Source organism: Symphodus melops, assembly GCF_947650265.1.
Source record: "Symphodus melops genome assembly, chromosome: 5".
NCBI lineage: Eukaryota > Metazoa > Chordata > Actinopteri > Labriformes > Labridae > Symphodus > Symphodus melops.
In genome coordinates, this window is record NC_136695.1 from 12,812,502 (window position 1) to 12,833,216 (window position 20,715).

Below are 20,715 nucleotides of genomic sequence, written 5' to 3' on the forward strand. Positions count from 1 at the left end.
CAGTTTACCCCAAACCACACAGTCCTCTCTTACAACAGCATTTAATTGGATCATTAGGATCACATTTTCCATCATCATCATCATCATGCTCATCATCACAAACAGGCTTTCATGCTGGACATTGCTTATACAGTAATTGCTTTGTGTAAGTGCTTACAACAGTTCTGGATGTCTTCCGTAGTCTTTTGTGACAAACTGTCAAGGGTGTATTTAACGTCACACCAGATACTGTCTCAATTCAAACAGCCTGAGCACAGCGCTTTTTATCACAGTTTGGGGCTAAAAAGGTCTAAGAGGATCTAATTTCTCATTTATAAATAAAGTTTTTAACTAGAAAATGGCGATGTGAATTCTTGCAATAGCATTTAGCTTCCTCCACTTCCTAACTGCACTTAAAACAAATGAACAAATGACATAGCTGACTTTCAGCTGACTGCACTGACCCCCCAGAGCTTCAGTGATTCAGCTCTGTCATGTTTGCCTGAATGTGCAGTAGAATCAGGCACACGAGCAGGCTCTCTGTGTGAAATAACATCACTGTCAACAGGCTTTAAAGCTGTCGCCTTTTCCGCAGACACAATTTCAGTAATGTCCAACCAGGCTGAAATGTGCTTTAGTTTCAAGTTGTTTCCACATTAAATGCACACAATGCATGAAGGTAAGCAGACAAGATCGAGTTATACCTCTCTTCAGTTGTTGGCGTGCAATGAAAAAAAAGTCTCTTGTCTTTTGTGTGTCTGTCCTCTATTTGTAGTTCACACACAATAGGTCCTGGTCTTGTTGAATCCTTAAGATGCAGTTGTCGCTGTGAGGGCGTATGACTGGTTTCTTGATGACTTTCGTCTCCTGAAAGGACAAACAGATTATTCCTCCAAAGACACCCACATTCACATTATTGAGTTATTGCTACCTTGATTTATTCTTCTTGTAATTTAATAGAAAATAGAAACTGATTAAATGTTTTAGGATAATATTTACAAATCTAATGGTATCACATTCTCCATTTACAACCATTTGATATCAGACATGATTGGCATATTAAACTATGTCAGTCCAAGCAGCAACCTGTGAATTCCTATTATGACCACACATTTTGTATATGCCAGTTTTTACTGTTTTTAAACATGCCTCATTGATTCTGTTATTCATGTGATGCTTATTGAAAGTACTGAAGCAGTGACTTTTATACCTATTGAATGTTTTTGAACAATCCAGCTACAGTCCTTTTCCTTGAATACTCAGATTCTGTTTTTGCTATTGGTTGTTAGTTAAGCAAGGAACTCACCTGGTCATGAGAAAGGCTACTGTTGCTATAACAACCAACAGAACTCCTATGGTTACGCCGATCAGCACCCATCTGCCTCCTGAAGACTCTGATGGGGTTAATGCTTTAGTGGACAGAAAAGAGATGAGATGAGTCAACACTAAACTTTGGTCACACTGCCTTATGAAGTATCTAAATTACAATGTGCATCGGAAAAAATCAGGAGTGCAGTGCATGTGTGAAAGGGCCTTACAACTATGTTTGTGCAGGACGGTGGAGCAAATGTGCAGACTCTTTATTGACCCACCTCTGGAGCTTGTGAGTGTCACACTGCAAGTCTGTGATCCATGTTTGTTACGTGCAACACAGCAGTGCAGTCCTGGCTCCTTTGTGGTAATGTTGGTGCTGCTGAGCATGGGAGCTTTTCCTGTCTTTGCGGCCAGGGTTTGTCTCGCTTGATAGAAGCTTTTGTCTGATGTAGGGAGACATGCTGCACCCGTGTACCAAGAGTATGTGCGGACAGGTGGGTTAGCATCACTGCTGCAGGTCAGAGTCACGGGAATGTCATCTTGTACGTCAACAGATGGTGAGACTACAGACAAGCTTCGAGGAGAGTCTAGACAAGGCAGAAGTCAAAGGTCAGTTACACATGCTTCCGAGTTTAATTAACATTTTTTACACACATTGTTTTACATCAGAAGAACAAAATGTCACAAACTATTTAAACTATATGGCCAAGTTTTTTTTAGCCAAAGATGAATTTCTCAAGAAATAGCTCAACAAGTGATTGCTACATTTCTTCTAAATGTAGCAATCACTTGTTGTGATATAATTCTCCCTTTTTGTTTAACTGTCTCTCATCTTTGTTGTTCTTCCTTTATTAGTTAGTCTATGTCTTTTTTGCTTCCTGTCCATTTTTCCTTCTTCTGTCTTTTTTTACATTTTCTTTCTTTGTTACGGAATTTATTCAAATTCAAAACACTTTACTTGTCCTCGGGTGATTGTTGGGTTGTCTTAGTCTGTCACTAACTCTGCCAATCTGTCTTCTTTCTTTCCAGTCATCATTTTTTTGTCTTTCTTTGCACCAAACATGAAATATTGACATGAATCATTTCAGTATTAAACTCTACTCACACTGGACGTCAATGTGCAGCATTGTTGAGTTTTGCACGTTATCCCCGGTCTGTATTTGACAGAAGTAGCTGCCTGAGGCCTCAGATGTGATGTTGCTGATGCTCCACACTTGTTCGGTGTGTTTCGGGCTGCTGCTTGTGCTCTTGTACCATTTGAAATGAGTCTGTGGCGTGGCTGCAGGGCTGCAGCAGGCCAGATGTAAGGTCCTGCCTTCTGTGATGTCACTGGATGGATTCGCTGACACTGAGACTGCATTTAAAGTGTCTGCAGAAATGAAGAGTTATAAGAGAAAAATAAACTTTAAATATAACTGTAAATTAAAGTGTTGTAGGATTATTTTTATTTATCGGAAACAGACTTTGGAATCAAATACGTCCTTCATGTTTCCAAAAGTTTAGGTCTTTGTAAATCTATCACAAGATCGAATTCAAATTTTAGAGATACATTTCCTGTTTAATTCATTCAAAAAATGTATAATAGTTCTTTAAGGAATAATTGAAGATTTCCCCTGCTGTAAAAATTCAATAATTGAATTATCTCTTTTTTCCCCTTCTTGGATTGGTTTTCACTACTCTTTTCATCCTCAATTCATTATTTAATTAATAGACTAGGTCTGAAAAATATTGTTATCAGACTTTTACACTGCATTTTGAGTAATGTTTACTCATAGGGTTGTAAAGTAAGAAATTGTTGGCAAAACCTTTGAAGGGATTAGTTGACCGCCTTCCTTTTAGCTTCTTTCACAAAACTCTCAAAGTTCACGCTAAAAGGTCTTGTCGTCTGAACATTTTTCCTGGTTGCAGCTGGTTTAATGTCTTAAACTGGTATTATATTTAATCACCTTTGAACCTGTCTTGTCATTTCTGTTCATATTGTTTTGAAAGTTTGTTTAACTAAAGTCACAGGTCATGATCTACAGAGGATGACATGGCATGGAAAAGAAAAACAACACAAGGATGTGACTCAAGACAGACAACTAAAGAAGTTTTTGACGCAACATGAAAACAGCACTTCCTCACACCAACACACAGAAATAAGGGTGCTTTGTGTCTGCACTAACTTTGAATTATTCTAAAACTGCAAAATTTAAACAAAGGAAAGATATGTTACAGATTGTCTTGGACAAACATTGTTATTATTAACAGATTATTACACTAAGTTTACACTTAATTAGTGCATTTGTGTTGAGTTTCAGTTCTACTTCTGGAAATAGCAGATCATTGCACAAAGGAAGTGGTTAAATGGAAATAGAGTGGTGCTAAAGTTCAGACAGTTTTTGCTCAAGAATAAAACTGATGTGCGTTACAAAAGTACAAATACTATAAGTTTTCTGTTTATTTCTACTATCCACTCTGTAGCAACACAAGACAAGTATGATACCTCAGACAGTCAAATAGTGTGAGGTTCAACAAGAAACAGGAAGACACAGGAACTGTCTTAACACAAAGAAACAACATAACAGGATCATTTAAAAAGTTTAAATTCATGATTGATAATTGTGCTTTTTAAATGCTTTGTTAAAGGGACACATATTTCTCACAAAGAAGCTGATAGAGTTGATCAAATAATATCTTCTCACCTGCCACCAGCAGATGTACACCTCTCTGCTCCGGCATCTTCTGTGTCGGGTGGCTTGTGATGATGTAAAATACATAAGTTCCGCTGTCCGACTTCTTCAGATCTGAAATCCTCAGGGAACAGTTCTTTGTTCCTGGTCGTCCAAGGTACTCCACTCTGCTCTGGTAGGATAGATCAGGGAAGATGCCATCGCTGTGGAAGACATATCTGAGACAGACATACAGACAATTAGATATTAAGTCTTGTCTCAAACATGCATGAGCTCTGTGTGTGGCTTAAATGATACCTAGGTGTGACACATCGGCTGTCCTCGAGACACCACATCTCAGACAAAACTTCTCCTCCAGCCTAAGGGAGAACATTACATTTTCCATTACTGAATAAACATAACTTTTGAACAAGACTCTATTTGTTTGGATAACTCCAAAAAAACAGATTTTTATTTGTTATAATCACATACAGTATTTTAGTCTTGTCAAAGAAACCATCTGGTTCAAGACACACTAGAGAATTTCCTGTGGCTGCTAACAAAGCCTTCTTTGTTGAATTACCTGAGCAGAGAGCTTGGTTTCATTGGAACTTTGGGGGTAGTCATAGGAACAAGGAAGAACCACTGAGGACCCACTAAGAGCGCAGATAGGACTTGAGGGGAGATGAACTGACCAATCACCAGCAACACCTGGAGGCCAAAGAATATTGTAACTTCTCAGTTACAGCTACATTCAAATTGTGAACTGTTTTGTCATAATTGTTCTTATAGATCTAATAAAAAGAAAATCCCTTTTGTAAAATACACTGAAACATATAGTGTGTATATACAGAAAACATTGTGTATGCTACAGTTTGATTTTTTCATCCGGGTTAATGACTTGAAATTGACTATGTTGTTTTAGTATTGACACAGACAGATGCTTGGTCAGATGTTGATGAAGCTGATGCTGGTAATCTCTTTCTTACCTTTTAGGAAAAGTGAAACCAGCAGCCAGAAGCGTTTTGCAGCTCCTCCAACCATCTTCTCCTCCTGTTGTTGCTATAAATGGGTTTATTGGGGTCAATTGTCCACTTTCCCTCTCCTTCCCCTATACCTGGACTCTTGTCACTTCTCTTTAGTCAAATCAGTCAAATGCAAGCTTTTCTTCTTAAGGAACAAGCTCTTACCCTTTATTTCCTCTGCCAAAAAAGGAACTGCAGAGATGTCTGTGGTTTCCTGCCACTAAAAGGAACTCAAAAGAATATGGTGATGATGGTGGGGGACAAAATGTGTTTGAGGCATCAAAGTTGCCGTGACTTCAAAAAGTAGACAATAACCCAGACAAAATCCCCGTGAACGAGTTTTATTTAGGGCTATTATAATTTACACTTGTAGGACAGTGTGCTCACCTGCAGCAGATCTGCGGACTCTGAGGGCTCTCGTGCACCGTTTTTCCACTCAGGGACATATGCTGACGTCACGCGTGCCCCTCTTGTCTGCCTAGCTGACCGCCTTCAGGACGACCACACAGACCGACTGAAACTTCGTAGAACCGTTTTCTAAATTTGTCTAAATTACACCAAATCCTCCAAATGTTTCTCTCTGTTTCATTAGAAGCTGGCACCGATGGTTTCGGTTGATATAAGCAGTCGCTTAAAACTTTGCTTCGTTTTTTCCTCTTCTTTCTTTCTGTGGGGTCAGTAACCTGTGGAGAGAGCAGAAAAAGGATTTACCGCAAACTTGGATTTATCTGTGGTTGCGTTTAAAGAGCTTGTCGCCTGTAGAGACTTTAAGTAGCCTATTTGACTTTTTACAATTTTCAAAAGGGGACCTGAAAAGAATTCAAGAATCCACCTGCTTCAAGGAAAGACAGGTGAGTCACTTCCCGAAGGAGACTTTAATAAAGCCCAGGTGAACTCTGTAAACTAGCTGTTTGTATTTATCAGTTAGGACATCATTTTGCTGTGGATACAATAACGAGTCTATACCCTCAGAATTATTCAGTTGTAAGGATAGCCTGTTTTTATTTTCGAAATATTAGGTTATCTTGTCCAAAACCTTTTAATGTAGGCTACTTTAGTCTGCTGACCTGTTTTACATGTCTGTCCCAGGACCTTTACACTCTTAAGAGCCTTACTGGGATCATGCTAATGTAAAAAAGGGAATGTGTATCAAAGCAAAAGATACATTTTAATATAGTTTATGTTGTTTATAAATTGGGACATAAAGTAATCGAATATGACATAAACACTTCAGTATTAAAGTGAAGTGAATGAAATAAACTAATGCCCGTTTGTTGCCATGAGATTCAATGTCATGTTATGAGCATGGACTCTGTATTCTGTGGGCTACCTGCTTACACTGGATTATAAACGTTGTTTATCAAACAGTTGTATTTGTCTTGATGGGAGAATCTGTTCATATTGATTTAAGTTGCAAATATCTGGAAAAGTAGCTCAGTGAGTTTATAAAGTATTTATTTTTTACTTTCTTTGTCAGTTTTCCACATCAGAAATAATGAGGGCCTAACTTGTTAGTATAGATCTGGCTTTGAGGAGGAGTGGGCCCTACAATAGGTATTCAGTGTGAGTGTGCCTTAGACTGTAAATTAAGGTGTGTGTAAGGGAATAACCCAACGAAATAAAAAAACAACTGATCTAAAACAAACATGGTGCTAAGATGTGCTTTTGGCGATATCTATCACAGTTTGTTCAATTAGGCTCATGAACTTTTGATAAGATATCATTTATAGCCACAGTTGACGTAGCCACATTTATGGTACCCATCAGCTTGTGAACTACTGTTTGGAAGCCCCATATTTGTCTTTTTGGACTTTGCAATGAATTGTTTTTCCATATTTGGAAGGAAGGATGGATAACACATTTGTAGTCATTGTCCTGGTTGATACGTAGGTCGCCATGGTAGCAATATCACAGCCAATTACAGTTAGCCATACTGTAAAGCTTACCCTGCTTTATCATCGAGGTATACTGTGAAGTTAATAGGACCATCATTTACAAAAAGAACATCATGCTGTTTTGTGAAAATGAAATAAAAGTCACTTTATTAAATTATTTGGGGAGTTTTTAAAACAACAGAGGAGTCATTGGTTTATTGATATGTGTTGGAACTGCTTTTGCAATCCCTGCAGTCGCCCCTTTTTGTCCAGTGACTGTAGATGGAATCTAAATAATCAGGTGCAATGCATCTCCTCTCATTAACTGAGATTAATGTATGTTGTACAACGTCCCTGACAAACTAAACAATACACATTTTATAAAGAATATTATACTTTATGTTGGCTCTGTACACTGGCTTACTCTGATAATGTATTTCTAAGATTTTTTTCTTTCTTACTTCAACCTGATGTTTATTTGGTAATTTAGATGCTCAATATTCTATTTCAGGTAAACTTGGTTACCAAGTGGGTCTAGACCATCTGCCCTGAGTAATCAAGGAGAGAAGGACATAAGGAAGGAAGGAAGGAAGGAAGGAGACACATCATTGTCTGTTGTTGCCTCACACTGCAATACAAATGTATGCGGAGAAGGTGGTGACAGAGGGGAAGATGGGTGAGTGCATGTTTAAAGCACAAGCACAAATGCTTAACGTACACACACATGAACACGCAAACACACAACAAAACCTTGCTGGTCATGCTCATGCATCCTGCTTGTCTTGTATTAATTAATTACATTTATTTTGTAAAGGGACCATGAACAGTATCATTTTGACATGTGTACCAGAGTTAGCTCATAGCTAACATCAGCAGTCTCTTGGCAGGTCATATTTGGGAGCAGATATCAGTTCACTTGACAAGTTAAACATTAACTGGTTTCTTTAAAGCTGGCTCTCTTTCTCTTTATTTGTCAGCTCAAAAAAGATACAACAGTTGTGATTTTCTCATTTTCATTTGATTGGATTAAAGTCCTTAGCCAAAGTGAAATGTGATATCAATGTTGATAAGGGGGTCCAGAAATATCCACCAACCCTTGCACAAAGTGAAACTTAATTGAAAGTTAATTTTTCTTTGTTATTCCCTGAGGGGGACACTCAAAATGTGTCATTTTTTAGGGACATTCTTCCTGAATCACACACATTCACTAACAAAACCTGTGGACATGCATTAGTGGAGAGATGTGAGAGTGAGGCTGTTACACACTGCTATGCAGGGAGTGCACCAGAGCAGTTTTGGTGTTCAGTGCCTTGCTCAAAGGTACCTCGGCAGTACTCGGGAAGTGCCCTGGCACCTCTCCAGCTACCAGAACAACTTCTGTATTTTGGTCCGGACTTGAACCGGCGACCCTCCAGTCCGAACCCAAGTCCCTATACAGACTGAATGACTGCAGCTCCATCTTATAGTATGTAAAGCAATAACAACACATTCATCCCACAGTCATCAAAAAACAAACAAACAAACTTACTTTGAAGCTCTCTGACCTTCTTCAGCACATTCACATCATTCAAAAGGAAACACCTGCTCTGTTATGGTGTTGGCAAAATACCATTCAAATTATGGCTTCTAATGCGTTTACTGTCATTTATATGATGCCGTTTTACAGCAGAAGAGATAAGATATACGTTTACTGTGGCTGTAAGCGCTCAGGCCAGTGTAGGCTGTGAGACTTTGCCATGTGCACAAACACGTCAATAATAAAATCCCAAATAAGAGCTGAGGTACCGACCTTCCATTGCAGGTAAAACAGTCAGAACAAAGAAGTAAGTTGTCTCTCGTCCGTCTTCTCGGTTGTTGTGTCAGCGATGTGCAGGTCCTTACTTTCTGTGTCAAAACAGAGCGAGTCGTTTGGTTTTACAGTTTCTGTGGCCTGACTGAACGGGTCCACCCATAAGCAGTGAATCAGACCGTTTCTTTGCTGTGTCTAATTACAGGAGAAACACAGTCTCGCCAAGGAGTGGCACACATGTTCTTACTCAGGGTGTGTGTAGATGGGGGGGGGCATCATCTATTTTCAGAAGCAAACTGAGGTTACCTTAAACATGACATGTGCTCACATGTTGGAAAAAAGTGGAGAAATGGGAATATACAGCAACACACACAATCATACAGCAGAGTGTTTGTCTGATCGTATGGGCTCAGGTTTACTGCACGCTTAGATTGTGTTTATTTTTAGTTTTCGGCTTTTACAGCTACGACCACTATGACTCATAGCTTCTTCTCTGTGTGTGTGTGTGTGTGTGTGTGTGTGCTTCACCTCATGGTTGCCACCCCACAGTTCCCTTCAGTCTATCGAGGAAGGTGAAGCTTCGTTTAAAGCCCCTTGTCTTGTTTCAGGTGTAGGAGAAAAAGCTCTTGTTTTAAATGGACCACAAGAAACATAAAAATCTGATCTTTTCTGATCTGATTTCTTTTTTTTTTGTTGTGATTGTTCATCTTTGTCTGATAGCATATTAGCGCCTCTTAGAGGAAGAAGAATAACTGTAGATTGTAACAACACACAGTCAGTTTACTTCAAGTTTAGATTATTTCCACAAACTTCTTTTTTCAAAGAAATAAAAATCAATGTAAAACCAAAATCAAACCATGAATCAGAAGCCATTAAGCATTCTAATCATTTCAAAATAACCACTGAGCTGTCAGATCCATCTCCATGGCAACAAAATCTGCTAATGAAGTTTGTAATCCAATAAAAAGCCAAAAGGAAGTCTTAGATTACTGATGACGTCAGATTGTTTTGTTAAAGATACGTTTATGAATAACTCTTAAAGTTCCAGGAATGATCCAGATAGTTCACCACAGGCAAAACAACAAACTTCTGCTTCTGTCTTCTGAGGAATATATATATATATATATATATATATATATATATATACGGTATATATTTATTTTTTTGTTCATAGGACATGAGATTTTTGTTAAAGTCACAATAAATCGCACTCTGAGAAAGTTTGTTTTAAATGTTAGAATTGAAAAAAAAAAAGGCACAGAACGAGTTGTTTTCATGTTTTTTTCTTCTTTTTTGGCTTGAAGCGGGCGTGGCCAGCCTCACGTCTCATCTGCTACACAGCTGCTTCTTCCAGCAAACACTTTGGTGTTAGAGAGGGTATCCTGGAAGATGAGTCAAAAGGCGGAGTGAACCTTTTCCATAGTGCTGCATCTGTCTGATCGTGTTACTCATCCGTGAGGGTGGACATAAACCCAAAATAAAACGTGGACGCGTACATTAAATCTGTGACGATTGGTCACTAACTGTAAGCGATGAATCACTCTGACCTCTCTCTCCAGCCTTGTTTACAGCGTTGGTGAGAAAAACACTGAAAGAATCGATGCAGTCACACTGTGGATAAACCCGAAATGTGTACTGTATTGAACTATATCTGAAACTTTTCATATTTGTTACATGATTTGCAATATTATGTTTCATAACCTGCATAGAGTTAATATTCCTGACATCAGATCCTGAGTTTAACATTCAATAAACAGCCACTTTGTGTCAGTGCGAGGTAAAATGACAACATATAGCATCAAGCAGTGCTATGAACTTTATGTAGCATTGCATCACTTCTTCAGTGTTTGTGTTATTAAAATAAAAGCTGCACTAAATATGAAGTGTACTCACAACTGCGTACCGACGTTTACTGTTTTAGCCTGCGCGTCAGCACGTAACGGCCCTGATTTCAGGAGAGCCCTGACTCATGACACACGCATGCAGACTCACATACACACAACAGCAGGTGGTCTCAGGTAGAAAATACTACAATAGAGTGTTTGTTCTGTCTTGCTCAGCGATCAGGACCAGAGAGCAGGAGAAGGGGGGGAAAAGAGAAGAAAGGAGATTTGGGAATGAGTGGGAAGGCCGGACTAGTGTGTTTGTGTTTGTGCTGGAGTGGAAGTGTGTGGAGGAAACATCGGGGTATTTCCTGAAAGATCGAGCGTGGATGTACCTCTGATAATACGTTGGGTAATGTTTGTATGACATACATACATTCATCAAATCTGTCTTTCCTTTAAAACGCTTCTCTGACCTCATTGGAAAAAAAGAGCACACATTGTATGCAGGCATGACGACTGGAGGAGAAGCACGAGAGCAGACATGAAGCACGAATAGAAGAAGATTTAACAGAGAAGAAGATGTACAGTATTTAAGATAATGCAGTTCAGTGTTTGCAGATTTGCTTGTATATGTTCAAAGAAAGAACAGGAAATGCCTTCAGAATCTGAACATTTACATTCGGTAAAATAGAGTTCATCAAACGTGTGGGTACATTATTCTCCCTCAAATGTTTTCACAGAAAATGAAAACGACAGCGATCGTGAGGAAGGATAGCGTGTGATAGAAACAAAGGAAGGAAATGAGGCATGTAATGTTCCCTCTGACTTGAGAAGAAGCTCATATACTGTATCTTCAGTTGTTTCCTGGCACATTGATATGAGCTATTACTTCAAATCCTGACTGTCTTATGCAATGTAATGCACAGACAATCCTCGAAATGATAGTTAATTCTCCCCGCTTTTAGAGATTAACAGCCTCTGAATGGTATTAATGTCCTCCACTCAGGGCTACATTTTCTATTTCAACATTGAAAACTGATTCCTTTCTTCATCTGAAGTATTTTTTATTATTATTAAAACACATGATTTGAATAGAAAACACATATTTTACACTATCTGTCTGTAAACCTATAAAAAAAAATCCCATATCTTCGGTCATATTTGTCATTCCAGTATGGCTTCTAAGAGTTTATTTTGACATGTCATGTCTGGAAACACAGGGTGCTTATCACTCACGTCATGATGGCTGCTTGTTTATTGACAAGGCTGTACAGCCATCATTGGTGATATTTGTAAAAACCTGCTTGGCTCACAAAGACAAATTAAATGTGCTACTAAAATGCCTGTATCATAACTTGTCTGCTTCTGACACCGGGAAGAAGTGATCCATCCTCATGTGTGTCGAGGTCATCCGAGGAGCCTCGTACACATGCAGACGAAACACAAACGAGTGTTGTGATTTATCTGCCAGGACAAGTAAACAATCAGTTAAAGATAATATTGTTTGTTGCTAATACTCACATCACAGAATGTCAGTGTAACTCAAACCTACTTCCACCTCAGAAAAGTTTAAAAGTCTAAACGTTAGAGCTGACAAAAACAAGAGGTGGTTTTATAGAGCCAGAGAAATCAAATGTTCAATAAAAGGGGATTTGTTTGTTTTTCCTTTTGTTTACCAACATTGTTGCTGTTTTTTGGGTAGAGTCATGAAACTTAAAGAAAGCTTTTCCGGTATTTAAGAGGCGTAACACTTTGTGTGCACTGTTGATTTAACTTTAATGATGATGATAATGTGCATATATTTTTAATCTTGGTTGATAACATGAGATATTACTTTATGATTACAAAGGGGAAACTGCAGCGTTTCAGCAGCAGTACAGAAATCAAAAAGTCAAAACAGAACAGAATAGTTACATGAATAGACATTTTGAAAAACATAGAAGTAGTAGATATTTACAGAAGAATATACAAAAGACTTGAAGGAAGCTCTCAGTTCATAACATATAGTGATATATATATATATATATGGCTTTCTGCAGTCCTGATTGGTCTCCCATTAAATATGTTTGGAGCATTAAAAAGTGTATAATAACACAAAGGAGACCCTGAACTGCTGAAGTCCTCCATTAAAAAACAAATTTGGATCTGAGGAGAATTTGCTATCCAAAGATCCAGATTTCATAAAAACAAAGTGTTTAAAGAAAGTGATGCAACAGAAACATGACCGTATTCCTACTTTTTTTTTAACCTGCTGCTGGCATTGAAATTAAAACGAGCACATCGTTTTCCAACAAGCAACGACATTTATTAGTTTCAATTTTTTTTCTTCTTCACTTAAATATGGTGTCTCAATCTTTTGCAAGTCATCACATTCTCACAAGCCCAGCACAGTTTAGCAGATGGCTGTTCCGTCACGAGCCTGGGTCTGCTGAAGATTTCTGCCTGTTAAAAGGAAGTTTTTTCTTGCCACGCTATGACGGATTAAGCTGGCTCTTGTAATATAGCCATAAGTAAGGTCCTTTACCTGCTTTTTGTAAACATAATGATGAGCATGGTCTTGTTACCTGCTCTTTCGTTAATGTTAACAGACAAACAATAAGGTCCTTTACCTGCTTTTGTAAAGTGTCTCGAGATAACGCCTGTTATGAATTGACGCAATATAAATAAAGATTGATTGAGATTGATTGATTCTATTAGACACAACATCTCATCTGCTAGGAAAGGGGGTTGAGTTGTGTTCAGTGAAAAAGTTTAATAATATTTGCATTTTTTCCCTTGAAGTTAGTTTTTAACAGTATAAAAAAAACCTTGAGATGAAAGGAAGAAACATGGGAGAAGAGAGACTTCATGAGTTCCTTCATGACTGTGAGTCAGCGTGCCGAGCTGTGAACTGTGAATCTGGCACAGTTGGACGGATTCATACAGTGGCAGTGCTTTATTCCACCTATTCTTCACCGGTGTGTTTAAAGTCTTTGTAGGTCGAGTTGACAAAACTCTGCTCAGAGCATAGAGGGACACACTGAGAATCGCACTCGCATACAGGTGCACACACTCTTAAACACATGCACGCTGCACAGACATGGCACCGTATCTTAGTTGAAAAGTTTGTTCTTGCTTCGTGGAGAAATGGTAGACTTTAGGACTTTAGACTATTGATCTGATTAGAGTCATTTGTACCTTTCTGTCAGTGCCAGGAAAGTGCTGCATGCCCCTTCACATCAGGACAGAGAGCTGAAGGCAGCCACTTTGCTGATGTTTGTTATTGGATGCCCCCCCACACCCCCACAAAAGAAAAGAAGAAAAAAAAGACCAAATTAAAGTAGCAGAAAAATATCTAATACAATCTAGAGAAATAAAATCAGTTATATTTAGCCTTTGCCCTCTTTTCAGCTGCCTTTCTGACAGTATTATTTACTGTTGAAGGCTTGAGTGCTGCAGTCTCATACACAACATACAGTAAGTGTGTGTATGAATTATATACTTATATATGTGTTTGTGTGTGTCTGCATCTACAGGGAGCAGGGGAATCTCTCTGACCTGTGTGCTAACGCCCTGCCGTGTCATTGGGGTGTGTGTGGTCCTGATGTCCCTGGGAGCCATTGGAGCAGCCGTCTGGGCCGTAGGTCAGACCACATGCACACACACACACACACACACACACACACACACACACACACACACACACACACACACACACACACACTCTTAATTACTGGTTTAGAGTTTCCTTAATAAAGCATGACACCTGTTTTTGTAGGTAAATGTCCCTTTAAGAGTAAAAAAGTCGATGTAGCAGGGTTTAAAAAGTGTGCTGGCCATTCTCTCAGGTTTTGCATTGACCTCGGCTTGTTTTTCTTCCCCTGTAGTGACGTATTGCACAATGGAGGAAGACACAGGACTGTATGATGGTAAGCATCGAGAGGGTGAAGGCTCTCAAATGATTTCTGGCACGTTCTCATGTGAAAATGTATTTTACTGAACATGAAATCAACGAAACAAAACCAAAGCCACAGTAACAAGGCTTGGTCATTTTGGTTTTGTTTCACTTCACTTTATTAGCTTTCATACACATTATCAATGATTCCTTCACTCCTAGCTGAACTTGAATGACATATTCCACTGCTGTCAGAGACAAATAAAGAATGACTTATTATTTATTGTTGCAGATCAATAAGATCTTGGTGTTACAAAGACTACTTAGATGATCCTTTCAGTTACAGTGGGGGGAGTAATAAATGTTAGATACTTGCAAGCAGGACTTTTTTGTTTTTGCACCAAGCTTGTTTGAAAACAAACCCTTATCATCCCCTGAAGTCCAGGTAAATGCTCCTGACCAACGCCTCAGAGTCTTTGACTCCGCCCAGAGGAGGTGGCGTCAGGTGTGCTCCTCCACAGCGGACGAGTTTCTAGCGAGCATTAGCTGTGAAGAAGTGGGCTTTGTCAGGTGAGACCATTTTCACAATGATATCTCACCATCTTCATGAAGCACAGTTTTACACGGCACCGATGTGTTTGTTTTTAGCGTGGTGAATTACTCCATCACATCAGTGCCTGAGGCCAGTGGAGACGGAGGGGAGTTCTTTTGCGTCAGAGAGAAAGAGCTCAGCTACGGCAAGAAAATCAAAGACTCATTGTTTCCATGGTAATCGTTGAAACGCCTGTTAGATCCTTCAACTGTCTCACAACAGTCTCACTGCCCTCTCTGTTCCTCGTCCTGCCTTTTCTCTCATGCCGATCCTCGGTTAACAAGGAGAGAGCCTTACAGTTATGATGTTCTCTCTTTGTTCCGTGATGTGTTACTTACTCTGTGTCTTGTTTTCAGTGACTGTGAGAGCGGGGAGGTTCTCACACTCCTGTGCCAAGGTAAGATGTGAGCTCAGATCTTCTCTTATTGCCTTTGACACACTTTGTTCTCAGATACCCCACCTCCCACCTCAGATCCAGACAACTTTACTAATGCAAACGTTTACCACATTGAGACATTTGCCTGTCCCCCTTTCTTTAGTTATTTTCCTTCTCAGTCTGTCATTACTTCATTTGACTTACCTGTTGTCATTCCTGCATCACATCGAGTTAATCCCGACATTAACATTCTCATGCAGACTGCGGCAGGCGTAGTTTTGCAGCAGATCGTATAGTTAATGGTGTGGATGCCAGGCAGGGCAGCTGGCCGTGGCAGGTGAGCCTGCAATACGATGGGGTTCATCAGTGTGGAGGATCCATCATCTCAGACCGATGGATTGTGTCTGCAGCTCACTGCTTCCCAGAGTAAGTGATCAAGCCTGAAACCATCTCCTTTCATTTGGTGAATAAAACCTGATTTCAGTAAATGTCTGGGACTGAAGTGAAACTGACGACACTGTTTAAAAAATTATTCGACCATACAGTTGAGACCAACGACTTTATATAGATATAAAGGACTTCCAGCTTGTGTTCAATTTCCAAAAACGAAGTACTTCCTATGTCTTTGCTGATCGTGTAAAAAAAAGGTCTCCTTCTGCTTCCTTGTAACGTACCAGTCATGTGGATAATGCCAATAAAATGAAATAAAAAGCTTTTCTCTGACATTCGATAACTTGCTTCATCACCAGTCTGCTGACAGATGAAAACATTGTAACTCTCTCTTGGTCTTGTTTACTTTTGAGGCAGCCACATTAAAAAGACAACGTTTCGTCACAGTCAATCTAACAGAGGAAGTAAACCAACTGTGGGGACGCATGCTTTTTAAACTCGTCTTTCCTTACACTTGACGTTTGAACTCGCCCCCTGCTGGCCATCAGAAATATTGCTGCTTTTGTTGTCTTAGCACTGACTTTACTTTGAAACACCTCTTACACACACAATAGTATTAACACACGATGAGAAATAATCTTAACAACTGTGTAACTCATTTTGCAAGCATGAATCGTTCCTCTGTCTAATTTTCTAGAAATTATGTTTCTGTTTGTATTAACGGTGGTTCATTTGTGTTGTATGTGCCTGTTAAAAACTGCAAAGTCTTATCAGGCATTATCATGTCTTCCTCTGTCACTCCTGTGTGTCAGGCGGTATCGCTTCGTTAACCGCTGGCGTGTGCATCTGGGCTCCATCTATAATAAACCAGGGAACGGTAACCTGGTGGAGGTGAAGACCATCGTTTACCACAGCAGCTACCTGCCCTTTGTAGACCCTAATATTGATGATAACAGTAGGGACATCGCTGTTCTGGCCCTTACCCAGCCCCTCACCTTTAACGGTAGGTTTCACAACAACATATCCTCATAATTATTGATCAAGAAGCCCCAAGCAACACATGATAAGAATGATTCGATATGTAGGGATAAAGTAGGGATGAAAAGGACAGACTCAACAGGAGTGAATAATTTTGTAATTTACTATATCTGGAGGTTGCCCATTTCCCAGAAGTCAGCAGGATGAAAGCTCTTTTATTGGAAATAATTATATCAATCATGAACGCTGAGGTAAGATGCATTTGCTGCATTTGTGATTTTACTGGAATCTGAGGGCAGAAGAAAAGTTAGCAATGGTTCAGTAGTTCATGTCTGCCCTCTGGTGTTTGGTGTTCATAATTACAGCAACAGCACAAAGTCTACTGTGGTTTGAAATAAAACAAATCCCTGCTCTCTGTTACACTGTTCAGTGATGGGAATCATAATGTTTGGGTTTGTGGTATTGTTTACATGTATTGGGGTTTAGGAAAACACAGTAAAGAGAAACAACAATTTTGAAGAAGAGAGAAGGCCAGGACACTTCATTAGCACTAAAGTTAATAATTATAATCATGATAAGTCACAAGGTTTATAATTATCAAAACAATCAAGCTGTGAATTCACATTTTGAACTTGGAAAGATGACAGCTCTGATTGTATTGCATATAATTGTGTAGCCCCAGTGTGAAGCTTTAACCTTCATTCCTTCAACCTGGACTCAGACAGGAAGGGTTCTGTTTACAAATGTACAGATAGCAAACATACTCCATACACTCTACTGTACATGAAGGACCCAGAGTCTTCAGTCAAGAGAGTGTTTTTTCAGTATGTGCTGTGCCCTTATGTTTGTCATTGTGTCTGTGCAGAACACATCCAGCCTGTTTGCCTGCCAGCGTATGGTCAGAGACTGATAGACGGGCAGATGGGAACCGTCACAGGCTGGGGGAATGTAGGATACTATGGTGAGTTGACAAAGGACCACATGACACAAAACTAAATATTGCAAAAACATGAGCTTTTTTTCTTGAAAATGTTGCCTTTCCATCCTTAATTTGCTTTTCTGTATTTGTTTTCTGCATTCAAATATCTCACTGTGTGTTGATGACCATTTTCCATTTTTAAAGTGCAGGACTTAACTGAAGATCGATTAACTTTCATGTATGTATTTTAATTGTTATACACTATATTGGGACTTTTCACGCTTTCAGGTCATCAAGCAGATGTTCTGCAGGAAGCAAACATCCCGATCATCAGTGACAATGTCTGTAATGCTCCTGATTACTATGACAACCAGATCACCACCAGCATGTTTTGTGCAGGTTATGAGAAAGGAGGCATTGATGCCTGCCAGGTAAAATTGTGTTAGTGTGTTTATTTTTTTCAGGTTTTGATGTGATTTGTCTTTTTATTATCCTATTGCCATACAAAGTGAATACACTTTCTATGTATTCTTGTCTGACTTATTAAGTGTGTCGATGGTTTCAGGGAGACAGCGGCGGTCCGTTTGTGGCAGATGACTGCCTGTCTAAAACCAATCGATATCGCCTGCTGGGTGTGGTCAGCTGGGGAACGGGCTGTGCCATGGCAAAGAAACCTGGTGTCTACACACGTGTGTCCAGATTTCTTCCCTGGATATCTACGGCCATGAGGGTGAGAGATTGTTTTATTGTTTCTGTATTTTTTATTTTTTATTTATTTACTTCTTCTGGTTTGTTGTTGATCCCGGTAATGTTGACTCAGAGAATGTAGAAAACATGACAGGCTGGTTCTTCCTCACAAAATATAGAAAATAGTTGTGTTAAACTTTTGTAGGGATAAATGGAAAACCACCATCCTCAGACTCACTGAGCTGGGCTCACCTTCACTAAGTTTGTTGTGATATGAAAAACAACAACCGGAGAGTCATGAAGACATTTATAACTGGACAGAAGTATCCTCTCAGGCTCACAGCATGTGTTAAAGAAAAGCTCTGTCTTTATTGGACTTTTTTTTATTTATTGGATAGCAAACACACAATGTTAGTAACAAAACAATATAATATGGAATACAAAAAAAATAATTTAAAACTAAGAATAAGAATAATATATACACCAGGATTTCCCTGAAACATTCCCACAAGTTAAAGATGTGAGGAATGAACTACGACATTTGTAAGTCATGTTTAACTGAATGTAAACATACTTCACTGGAGTATGGTACTTCACGTCTGCAGGACGATTAGACAGGACATGAAGATGCTGACTTAGCACTTTCTACTGCTGCTGCTACACGACGGCTAATGCTCTCTACTCAGGAAAGGGGGAAATCTGCACATCATAATGACATATATGAGTTAGGTGAGCCGACATTTAATTCGGGCTACAGATGTATTTAACCACACACTCTGCTCTCCTCTCTCTCTTCCAGAACTATCACAACTCACCCGGGCTCCACAAAATGGCCCGAACATGAGATTCCTGCTCTCACCTTTTCTACTTTTTTTCTATTCTTGGATGACAATACTGACAGACCTGGTCCATGGGGACTGTATAACTGAAGGACCAAGGGATGTAAGGTTCCCCTTATGTCACGGTTCATGAGATTCCCGTTCTTATCCTAAACCTGCAATGAGGATTTAACCTCCTTGTGAATCTGCCAACATTTCTTATTGCTACCCAGTGTCAGACAGACGGGCTCTTTAAGAGAAGTAAAGTTGGAGATGTGATCATTAGGAAGGAGCTTTTTCTGTTGACCTTTTTGTTTTTCATAAAAAGCACAATGACAAAAGGGTGAAAATGAAATGGCTTTTGAAACACTAAACTGGATTGAAGCTGACAGTTTATTTCTTCAGCTTCTGTTAAGTAACAAGAAGTCAAGATTTTCTTTTTTCCAAAGTGCTGACCAGAATTAAGACTTGTAAAATTAAGATTCATCTGAAGCACTCACCATGTAATTAAAAAGATGTATACACTAATTAATGGACTTCTTGCAGCACAGTGAGCCTGTGTAAGTGTAAGTAAGTGCAGACTGCACTTTTGATTTCTACAAGGGACGGATGTTTAACTTGAAGTACAAAGAGCTGTACACAAGCTGATGTATTAAACTGTCCCTGGTTAGCATCATTTTGTAATATTGATTCATACTTTTAAGACTTTTACACATAAGTTGTTCCTATTTTTGTTGTTGTGAATTCATTAATCCTGAAATCCACATTCTTTTGTTGTCTTGTAAATATTTGTCACGGTGTACATGTTTATTTGAGTCATGTTCCAGGTGTCTTCATGAACCTCAGATCCTACAGACATAAGTCTTAAAAACAGAGCACAAACATCAAGTTGATGTCCAAAGTGTTGTGTTGAATACAAAAAGTCCATTTTGTCATTTTGAACATAACACACTAACACATGTTTCATTGTTGCCCAGTTTTAATGTTTTTTTTGGAATTGTTTGTACAGTTAAGATGACAGTGGCATCTGGAAATAGTTTGTTACACTTCAGTACCACTGTTTGCTTTTAGAGGTTGAACTTATTATGTAAAAAAAACATTCAAGCAGAAAAAAAGAACATTTGAAGTACTATGGAGAACATTTGCACAGTAGTTAACAACTTTTTACATTTATCCACACATCTTTTAACCCAGTCTGTTCTTATGCAAAGACGGACACACATTACACAGGATGACGATTACTGCACATAGGCAACATGTTGATGTTGTGAGCAAACACAAAAGGTACAATGTACAGTATCTGTCAAGAAATGTTATCAAAAATACAATGTGAATTCCGTTAATGCAGAATCACTGACGAAAGGATGATATAAAGAGATGTGAACCCAACTAACTTTCATCATTTAGCTTGTCTTCTCAAAAACCCTCAGAACATTCACCGCCTGTTCCTCCTTTGAAAGAAAATCAATATATGTTCAGTTATAGCAATTGTGTTATTATAATTGATGTGTACAAGAGACAGAAACACTGTAAAATGTGAATTATTGTATTGAGTATTGTATTTACATAAAGATTAAATAAAAAAACATTCATTGAAATCTACAAACAACAATGGAGGATTAT

At 38.9% G+C, this 20,715-nt stretch overlaps 2 protein-coding genes across 2 annotated transcripts; one reads left to right on the plus strand and one right to left on the minus strand.

Moving 5' to 3' along the window:
* Nucleotides 1–27: 27 nt before the first annotated feature.
* On the minus strand, nt 28–5,100 carry LOC306823477 (sialic acid-binding Ig-like lectin 12). The gene is made up of 8 exons (XM_079343036.1): nt 4,934–5,100; nt 4,528–4,655; nt 4,263–4,324; nt 3,978–4,183; nt 2,399–2,662; nt 1,572–1,880; nt 1,286–1,388; nt 28–846 (listed from the first exon to the last, which is right to left on the minus strand). The coding sequence occupies exons 1-8, from the start codon at nt 4,986–4,988 to the stop codon at nt 789–791; spliced, it is 1,185 nt and encodes a 394-aa protein (XP_079199162.1). The 5' UTR covers nt 4,989–5,100; the 3' UTR covers nt 28–788.
* Nucleotides 5,101–5,218: 118 nt separating this feature from the next.
* On the plus strand, nt 5,219–20,704 carry hpn (hepsin). The gene is made up of 13 exons (XM_079343035.1): nt 5,219–5,820; nt 7,355–7,519; nt 13,974–14,081; nt 14,325–14,366; nt 14,773–14,902; nt 14,981–15,100; nt 15,281–15,321; nt 15,561–15,726; nt 16,503–16,693; nt 17,534–17,629; nt 17,876–18,018; nt 18,153–18,317; nt 19,074–20,704. The coding sequence occupies exons 2-13, from the start codon at nt 7,483–7,485 to the stop codon at nt 19,116–19,118; spliced, it is 1,284 nt and encodes a 427-aa protein (XP_079199161.1). The 5' UTR covers nt 5,219–5,820; nt 7,355–7,482; the 3' UTR covers nt 19,119–20,704.
* The last annotated feature ends 11 nt before the right edge of the window (nt 20,705–20,715 follow it).

What these genes read in the sequence shown, in the direction of transcription:
- LOC306823477 (XM_079343036.1), bottom strand. Translation starts at nt 4,988, where the DNA reads ATGGTTGGAGGAGCTGCAAAACGCTTCTGGCTGCTGGTTTCACTTTTC. An exon ending in TGTACATCTGCTGGTGGCAG is followed by an intron (nt 2,663 to 3,977) that starts GTGAGAAGATAT and finishes TCATTTCTGCAG; the next exon opens with ACACTTTAAATGCAGTCTCA. An exon ending in GTAGCCTTTCTCATGACCAG is followed by an intron (nt 847 to 1,285) that starts GTGAGTTCCTTG and finishes TTGTCCTTTCAG; the next exon opens with GAGACGAAAGTCATCAAGAA.
- hpn (XM_079343035.1), top strand. Translation starts at nt 7,483, where the DNA reads ATGTATGCGGAGAAGGTGGTGACAGAGGGGAAGATGG. An exon ending in AAAGACTCATTGTTTCCATG is followed by an intron (nt 15,101 to 15,280) that starts GTAATCGTTGAA and finishes TCTTGTTTTCAG; the next exon opens with TGACTGTGAGAGCGGGGAGG. An exon ending in GCAGCTCACTGCTTCCCAGA is followed by an intron (nt 15,727 to 16,502) that starts GTAAGTGATCAA and finishes CCTGTGTGTCAG; the next exon opens with GCGGTATCGCTTCGTTAACC.